The following is a 9,463-nucleotide window of genomic DNA, read 5'->3' on the forward strand; positions in this document are numbered from 1 at the left end:
GATGAAAACCATAAACCCACAGATTCAAGAAGTTCACCAAATCCCTGGTAGAAGAAACATGCAGAAAGTTACACAAAGCAACCTGAAAATAAAATTGCTGAAAATTAGTGATAGAGAAATTTTTAAACAGGCACTTTTCCTTTTTATTTTTTTAACATCTTTATTGGAGTATAATTGCTTTACAATGTTGTGTTAGTTTCTGCTGATGCACTTTGTTCTACATACATCCCCATATCCCCTCCCTCTTGGGTCTCTCTCCCACCCTCTCTATCCCACCCCATAGGTGGTCACAAAGCACCAAGCTGATCTCCCCATGCAATGCAGCTGCTTCCCACTAGCTATCTGTTTTACATTTTGTAGTGTATATATGTCAGTGCTACTCTCGCACTTCGTCCCAGCTTACCCTTCCTCCTCCCCGTATCCTCAAGTCCATTCTCTATGTCTGTGTCTTTATTCCTATCCTTACCCTAGGTTCATCAGAACCGTTTTTTAGATTCCATATATATGCATTAGCATATAGTACTTGTTTTTCTCTTTCTGACTTACTTCACTCTGTATGACAGACTCTAGGTCCATCCACCTCATTACAAATAACTCAATTTCGTTACTTTTTATGGCTGAGTAATATTCTATTGTATATATGTGCCACATCTTCTTTATCCATTCATCTGTCGATGGACACTTAGGTTGCTTCCATGTCCTGGCTATTGTAAATAGTGCTGCAGTGAACATTGTGGTACATGACTCTTTTTGAATTATGGTTTTCTCAGGGTATATGCCCAGTAGTGGAAGTGCTGGGTCATATGGTAGTTCTATTTTTAGTTTTTTAAGGAACCTCCATACTGTTCTCCATAGTGGCTGTATCAATTTACATTCCCACCAACAGTGCAAGAGGGTTCCCTTTTCTCCACACCCTCTCCAGCATTTATTCTTTGTGGATTTTTGATGATGGCCATCTGACCGGTGTGAGGTGATACCTCATTGCAGGTTTTGTTTTTTTTTTTTTTTTTTTTTCCGGTACGTGGGCCTCTCACTGCTGTGGCCTCTCCCGTTGCGGAGCACAGGCTCCAGACGCGCAGGCTCAGCAGCCGTGGCTCACGGGCCCAGCTGCTCCGCGGCATGTGGGATCTTCCCGGACAGGGGCACGAATCCGTGTCCCCTGCATCGGCAGGCAGACTCCCAACAACTGCGCCACCAGGGAAGCCCCTCATTGCAGTTTTGATTTGTATTTCTCTAATGATCAGTGATGTGGAGCATCCTTTCATGTGTTTGTTGGCAATCTGTATATATTCTTTGGAGAAATGTCTATTTCGGTCTTCTGCCCATTTTTGGATTGGGTTGTTTGTTTTTTTGTTATTGAGCTGCATGAGCTGCTTGTAAATTTTGGAGATTAATCCTTTGTCAGTTGCTTCGTTTGCAAATATTTTCTCCCATTCTGAGGGTTGTCTTTTGGTCTTGTTTATGGTTTCCTTTGCTGTGCAAAAGCTTTGAAGTTTCATTAGGTCCCATTTGTTTGTGTTTTTATTTGCATTTCTCTAGGAGGTGGGTCAAAAAGGATCTTGCTGTGATTTATGTCATAGAGTGTTCTGCCTATGTTTTCCTCTAAGAGTTTGATAGTGTCTGGCCTTACATTTAGGTCTTTAATCCACTTTGAGTTTATTTTTTTATATGGTGTAGGAAGTGTTCTAATTTCATTCTTTTACATGTAGCTGTCCAGTTTTCCCAGCACCACTTATTGAATAGGCTGTCTTTTCTCCACTGTATATTCTTCCCTCCTTTATCAAAGATAAGGTGACCATATGTGTGTGGGTTTATCTCTGGGCTTTCTATCCTGTTCCACTGATCTATATTTCTGTTTTTGTTCCAGTACCATACTGTCTTGATTACTGTAGCTTTGTAGTATAATCTGAAGTCAGGGAGCCTGATTCCTCCAGCTCCGTTTTTCTTTCTCAAGATTGCTTTGGCTATTCGGGGTCTTTTGTAAACAGACACTTTTCATATGATCCAGCAATCCTCCTCCTGGGATTTACCCTAAAAAATTAAAACTTATATTCCCTTAAAAAGCTGTACACAAATATTTATAACATCTCTATTCAAAAAACAAAATCTCTATTCAAAATAGCCCCAAACTAGAAACAACCCTAATGCTCTTTGACAGGTAAATTGATAAACCGATACATCCATACAATGGAATAATATTCCATAAAAAAGAACTAACTCTCGTACAACATGAATGAATCTCAAAAGCCTTAATGCTAAGTGAAAGAAGCCAGTGGAAAAAGGTTATGATTCCATTTATATGAAGTTCTAGAAAATGCAAAGCAGATCAGTGGTCGCCAGGGGCCAAGGGATTTAGGGGGAAGGGATTGACTGCAAAGGCGTACGGGGAGCTTTTTGAGATGACCACAATTTTTTCTACCCTGATTGTGGTGGTAGTTACAAGATTGACACATTTTAAAAAACATATCAACTATACACTAAAAATGAGTGTGCTTTATCATATGGATTTGTACCTCAATAAAGCTTATTATTAGAAACAAAAACGGAATGTGTTTAGATTTTTTATCAGTTAACCCAGGAGGATGTCCATGATGTATTGTTATAGGAGAAAAGCAAGTTACATAGTAGCATATGTAGTGTGATCACCTTAAATAAAACAACACTGTAAAAACCCCTCTGTATCCCTCTATATGTGTAGTGATATTTGCAAGCTTGTAGAGAAGTCTTTGGCAGAAGAACACACGCTAAGCTGGTAACACTGGTTACATCATGTGGCTAAGAAAGAGGGGGAGAGTATTACGTTTTTCTTTATACATCTTTGGATAGTTTCATGTTTTACAATGATTTATCATGAAAGTAAAGGGAATATGAAAATAATAGGGAGATGTGTATGTAGGAGGAACTTTGGTGGAGGGAGAGGTCCACTGTACCAGTGCAGGGAGGTCAAAGGGATCAAGATGAGATCATTAAATGTGACAAAAAGGAGATCTTTGGTAACCTCTGAGAGCATCTAAGTAGTGAGGTGGGGGCAGAAGTCAGGACGTGATGCATGGAAGAAAAGTGTGGACTGGAAAGAAAGGCTTTGAGTATGGGCCACGTGTTTAGGAAGTTTGGTCGTAAAAGGCAGTTAAGAAACAGGACAGTTAAGAAGGGAGCCACAGCAACAGTTGGAGGTTTTTGTGAGTAGAGGACAAGGATACTTGTGGCTTCTTGAAGGCCAAGAAAAGAGAACCAGGACTTCCCTGGTGGCTCAGTGGTTAAGAATCCACCTGCCAATGCAGGAGACATGGGTTCGAGCCCTGGTCCGGGAAGATCCCACATGCCGCGGAGCAACTAAGCCCATGTGCCACAGCTACTGAGCCTGCGCTCTAGAGCCCGCGAGCCACAACTACTGAAGTCCGCATGCCTAGAACCCGTGCTCCGCAACAAGAGAAGCCACTGCAATGAGAAGCTTGCACACCGCAACAAAGAGTAGCCCCTGCTCGCTGCAACTAGAGAAAGCCTGAGCGCAGCAATGAAGACCCAACGCAGCCAAAAATATAATAATAAATAAATAAATTTATTTAAAAATAATAAAAGAAAAGAAAAGAGAACCAGTGGACAGGAGCTGACCAAAGGAATTGAAGAATGGTATAAAATGGTGGTGAGAGAGCCCTTGAGATGGGAGGGGAGGGATTGCAAGGACAGAAATAAAGAGTTCTCATTTCCCTAGAATTCAGTTTTGTTTCATTCACAGCTGTCACAGACCTAGGAACACACCTTTCCCAATCCCTGTCTCTAGTCTAAAGAGCCCAACTTCCTAACAGGCAACTGGGTCCTGATCTGGAGCATCACCTGTGTGACCTAGTGCAGGTCACTCAAGCTCTGTAAACCTCAGTTTTCTCATTAGTAAAATGGGATAAATAATAGTACCTACCTCATATTGTTGTTGTGAGATAACGCATTCAAAGAGCTTAGTTTGCTGCTCAACTGCTGGTCTGGGGGCAGTCTCTCTGAGCTGTTGTGGCCTGGGCCATATAATCAGTGATGTCACAACGCCCTACTAGACTCCACCTTCTCTGCTAGGGAGTTGCAGATCCTTTGGAGCTAAGGACTGGAACTGACACGCGAGACCTCTACCAACTGAGGGTTTCATGAGCATACTCCTTTGTCAAGATCTTGGTGAATAGTCTTGCTGTGCAATCGTGTCTTAGAAATTGTTTTACTTATTATCATGATCGTGCTTGGCTGGATGCTTTTTGTTGGATTTGCATGTTACATGGGCACATTTCCAGAGTTCGTGGTAAGTAGTGACCTTGCCTAATTAAGTGACCTTAATCCCTCGTAGTCAGTCCTGGCTCTGGCTAACCCTCCCAGATGGGGTTTCTGACCAAACAGGAAAGATAGTTGGGGTCTCACCACTAATAAGAGGTCAGGATGTGAACTACCTTTGTTCCCCAGGCTACTTCCCATCCCATTGGGACATCTTTAAGCCTTTCCCCCTCCACTTGGGTACTTAACATCATTTATTTCAAAGCACTATGGAATTTATAAGGGGTCTGGTGGAGACAGTGCCTGACTTCTGGATTTCAGGACAAGTGGATCAGTGATTGCTGGGAGGAAAGGGAATGTGGACATTGGTGGGACCTTTTCAGCAGCCCTTCCAGTCACATACAGAGGCAGTCACCTACTGTGCCAACGAGTAGGGCCAGCTCTGCCTTTGAGTTTCTTTCTTCCTCAGCCTCCAACTCTGAAGTGGAAAGAGAGGTAGGCTGTTCAGGAGAGCAAGACACACCTGAGGAGCAGGACTTTGGATGAAGATCTGCAGCTGTGAGTGGACGTGACTGTTGGGCTGGATTCTTCCCTTTCAAGAGAACTCGGTGGCACCCTGAAATCTCAATGGAAAGTTTACATTCCTCTGGAAAATAAAATAGACTGAGGAAGGGGAAAGAATTTGGGGAGTACTGCTGAGGACAGCAAGCCCTGGTTCAAAGATTTGTCAATAACCATACCTCATGGGTATTCTTTTCAAAGACTGTTCCATCTATTTTGTCCATGCAAACTCTGTAATAAATTAGACCAGCATTTTTAATGCCCTCTTTGGCAGACTCTGAAACTGGAGTTAGTGTAAATTCGAGTTCAAGTCCTAACCTTGCAACTTCCTAGCCATGTGACCTTGAGAAAGTTCAATCTCTCTGAACCTCAAGTTTCTTCATCTGTATGATGGAGATGTTCCAGTATCTTTCTGTTTTTGTGAGGATTACATTTGGGAATTCATGTAAAGCACTTATTGCAAAGCTTGACAATTAGCATTTAGTAAATGCTAACTTAACAACTAGGCAAAATAATGAACCAGTCAACAAAGAGTTACTGGTGACTTACCTAGGGCCACACAAACCAATCCATTTGTGAAGCTGGGGTGCAAGCACAGATCTCAGGACTTAATACCTCTCCCACTCATTCCACTAGACCAGCCTGCCGATAGGAAACATTAGTAGCCGTGTCCTTTTAGCAAACCATTTCCTGGGTTTCTCAAATCCCACCCCGTGTCATTCAGACCAGTTTTTTCAAAGATGTTCCCATTGTTAAACTTAACTCTAAGAGTCTTAGTAATATTTAGTAATATGCCGATAACAGGAGCAGGTTTTCTGGGAAGCTCCTCCAGAAGGCATGGGTATCTATCAAGTCCCAGACCCAGGTATACTAGGAGCAAGGCATGATGGTGGTTTTTTTTTTTTTTTTTTTGCGGTACGCGGGCCTCTCACTGTTGTGGCCTCTCCCATTGCGGAGCACAGGCTCCGGACGAGCAGGCTCAGCGGCCATGGCTCACAGGCCCAGCCGCTCCGCAGCATGTGGGATCTTCCCAGACCGGGGCACGAACCCGTGTCCCCTGCATCGGCAGGCGGATTCTCAATCACTGCGCCACCAGGGAAGCCCGATGGTGGTTCTTTTGTTTGTGTGTTTTCTCAATCTGCCCCAGAATTTCTATGAGAGTATTGGCCCAACAGTCAGACCTGTGTGGGGTGGGTGGGGATGCAGATGGAGGCACTGGGCACTTGTTCAGCTTGAGCCACTGCCACAGTGTGATCCTGACCAAACCACTGAAACTATTCTGTGCCTCAGTTTCTCCAGCTATGAAATGGGCATAATAGCCCATCTTCCTTCTCTTCCCTTCTCAGGCAAGTTGATAGGAGGCTTCCCCTGCATGATGAGGGTTTAACTGTGCCATTTTGCAAAGTGCAAGATTTTTCTTCTTTGAATAGCCTAACAGTAGTATTTAAGTAATTGCTTATAGCGTACGTAGCCAGTCACTCCTCCCAGTTAATCCAGGGTGTGTTTTATTTGGCTTTGTTCACAGCAATGTTTTTTTTTTTGCATCTGATTGCATAAAGCAAGTAGTCAAAATTTTGGCAGGTGATGAGTTAATAAAGATAAGATATCAGCTAGATCCTAACCACACAGAGTCACTAAAGAATGGGGCCTTCCTGCTAAGGGCTCTTTAGCCTCTACACACCTGGCATCCTGGCCAAACGTCCCATAGCTACTCACTCTGATCCCCAAGGTCACAGGAGCGGATGTAACAATTGGTGTCTGAGCTCTGACCACCAAGTAGCCATGGCGAGCCACTTCAGGTCAGACTAGACCACGAAGCTCCTCAGCCCGGAGCTATCATGCTGGACCATCCATCATCTGGTCATGAATGAAGACAGCCCAGTTTCCAGGACTCAGGGAATAGAACACCACACCTTTTAGAACCGGCTGTTTCCCCCTGCACACACCACCAGCTAAGCAAGAAGCCCCACAATGATCGTTGTCTTATGGATGCTTCTCATTGCAGGAACAATGTGGAAGGGATATAAGTATCCCCCAGGAGGGGTAAGTAAGTGTGCCTTCAACTGTGTTCTCTCTTCCTACTTTGAAATGTATTCCCCGGGATAAATGATCTAAACATCAAAATCCAACTTTAGAAACAAATACTCTCTTCTACATTAAAAAAGTTACTGTAGCATACCTACTTCTACTGTTACTCGCTATCTACTTAGAGTTGAGAGAGTTCCCTCTTTCATGTGATCTTTTATACACCTTTTCCTAAGAGTCTTTACTTTTTTAAAGTTCTTCAGTATCTTTCAAAAAAACTGGAGGTATAAAGATATTTCAGGCCCAGACTCAAAGCTGTCTGACAGTGTTGACCTAGTCTCATGCTCATGGGACACTTTATATGTTCAGCCTTCTACACCACTTAGCCCACACCAGCAACCCACACTTAACTGTCCCTCATCAGGTAAACACTGGTCTGTAAAACGGTTCTGGTGGCAGATGTCTCTTTCCTTTCTCCTCCTGTTAGACCTTGGATATTCATCTTTTCTTTGCCTCTTGTCAGCTCCCACACTGCTAAGCTCCTGTGGCAACTGGGATCGGAGGCATTAGGTGAGAGAGAATTGGACACAGCTACCCCTGCCTGCCCTTGAGGGCAGCTATCTCAGCCCCACACCCTAGCAAGCACTAGGCAAGACCCACCTGACATACTTTTTCCCCCCCAGACCCCGGTGGAAATAAGCAAAGATGATCCTGGTGAAGTAATGCAGCTCTGAAGCTTTCCTGACCCGCTGTTCCTGTTGGTTTCACATAAAGTAATTGCATACCATTTTGTCACATTTTATGTAACAAGTTACCACACTTTTAAAGATGAAGACTTGGTATTCTGTTAGCTCAAAACAGGGAGATGGGGCTTCCCTGGTGGCGCAGTGGTTGAGCATCCGTCTGCCGATGCAGGGGACACGGGTTCGTGCCCCAGTCCGGGAAGATCCCACATGCCGCTGAGCGGCTGGGCCCGTGAGCCATGGCCGCTGAGCCTGCGCGTCCGGAGCCTGTGCTCCACAGCAGGAGAGGCCACAGCAGTGAGAGGCCCGTGTACCGCAAAAACAAACAAACAAACAAAAAAACACGGAGATGGAGGGTCGGGAGGTTGTTGGGTGGATGGGAGTGATTGGGTCCCCTCTGCTTCATAGTCTGTAAGAGTGGCATTAAGACTAAGATACCTACTTCAATTTGTCCCCTATTCTGTACCCTTGAACATAGAAATCCTCTTTAGACCTATTTCCCACATAATACCTTTCTCCTGGGGTCCAAGGTCCAGGGTCCAGGCAGGGGTGAAAAATGTAAATGTTACAGAAAGGGTTAGAGATTGCAGCAACTTTAAGCCTATTCTCTGGGGGTATTTCTCTGTGGCCTTTTCACAGCTATCATTAAGCCCAAAGCTTACACCATGTGGGGAAAGGGCATTTTCATATTGGGTGCTAGATACTAAACTATACAGTATTTGAATCCTTATAGTAACCTCAGCCTCGTTTTACAAAATGGCAAAAATGAAGTCGAGAGGCTTAAGTACCTTACCAACCCACACAGTTCTCAGTAGCAGAGTCAAAATTAAGGTCCAGGTCTTCTCTTTGGTATGCTTTTACATGCCAAGGAAAGGAGCCAAGCAAGAGAGGCTGGGTCATCCAAGATCTTGACTACCTCTTGGTTCAAAAGTCTTCCTCACCTGAATAAACGAGAAGTTGCCTTTTCTTTTAGCAGTGACCGCTGCTGATCCAGGCAGCATGTGTAGAAACAAAAGCTAACTTCCCAGTCCTCATGATGATGCAGTTTGAGTTCATGAGACCAAGAATGAGAACCTAAGTATAAGAACCATGCAATTAATCTGGGTGTCTGAGCCCTAGGATATTCCTAATAAGCCCTCTAAAAGTGGTTTGAGCTTTCTGACCCTAAAAGAAAGAAAGAAAGAAAACCTAACAGGAGCAAATACTTTTAAAATAAATTATATGGAACTGGTCCCATTCTGTGGTTGCTTTGGGATGACCAATGGTTTCATTGTTCAAAAGTACACACCAACAAAGTAGATCTTTGGTTACACAGACAGCATATTGTTGATGACTATTTGGTATTTGTTTGCTAAAGTATTTTTAAGTGCCTCTATGCACTGTATGGATTACTTTTTTTAATAGAAAAAGTGAATTCAAAATTCATAAGCAAAAATTTATAATTTCTAAATCTAGGATACTAGCATCTTTTATGATACTTGTATGACCTAGACTCAACACATTCCATTGAGTTAAGTGCCTACATTCTCTGGCTGCATGGCTGTGCCCTCTTGCCTCTTATATTCCTAAGGACTCATCTTCCCAGCTCTCTCAGGCTCTTTGTATTACAGGGGATTAGAACCACTCAATTTCTTGAAAAGAGGAACTATATACCCAGTTCTTCTTCTTCCCTTGTTCCCTGACTACACCTCCAAACAGTTCTCCTAACTTGGGTGTCTGATACCAGAATAGTTCTCTAAGCTGGTGGTGCAAGAGGGGAGAGGTGTCAGTGGCAGGGGCTGAGCAGAAGGGAATGTGTAAGGGAGAAGGAACAGAGGTGTGTGTAAGGAGGTAAACCCCATCTCTGAAGTCTGATGAGTCTACTGGGGTTTCTAGCTGGAATA

The 9,463-nt window shown here is 43.7% G+C and overlaps 1 protein-coding gene across 1 annotated transcript; it reads left to right on the forward strand.

The window, feature by feature from the left end:
- The first annotated feature begins 4,213 nt into the window (after window positions 1-4,213).
- On the forward strand, window positions 4,214-5,070 carry MISFA (mitochondrial sheath formation associated). The gene is given in 2 exon segments (XM_060105447.1): window positions 4,214-4,282; window positions 4,721-5,070. Coding segments are annotated over 2 exon segments (162 nt in total). The 3' UTR covers window positions 4,814-5,070.
- Window positions 5,071-9,463: the final 4,393 nt, after the last annotated feature.

The sequence above is a fragment of the Mesoplodon densirostris genome, chromosome 7 (assembly GCF_025265405.1).
Source record: "Mesoplodon densirostris isolate mMesDen1 chromosome 7, mMesDen1 primary haplotype, whole genome shotgun sequence".
Taxonomy (NCBI): domain Eukaryota; kingdom Metazoa; phylum Chordata; class Mammalia; order Artiodactyla; family Ziphiidae; genus Mesoplodon; species Mesoplodon densirostris.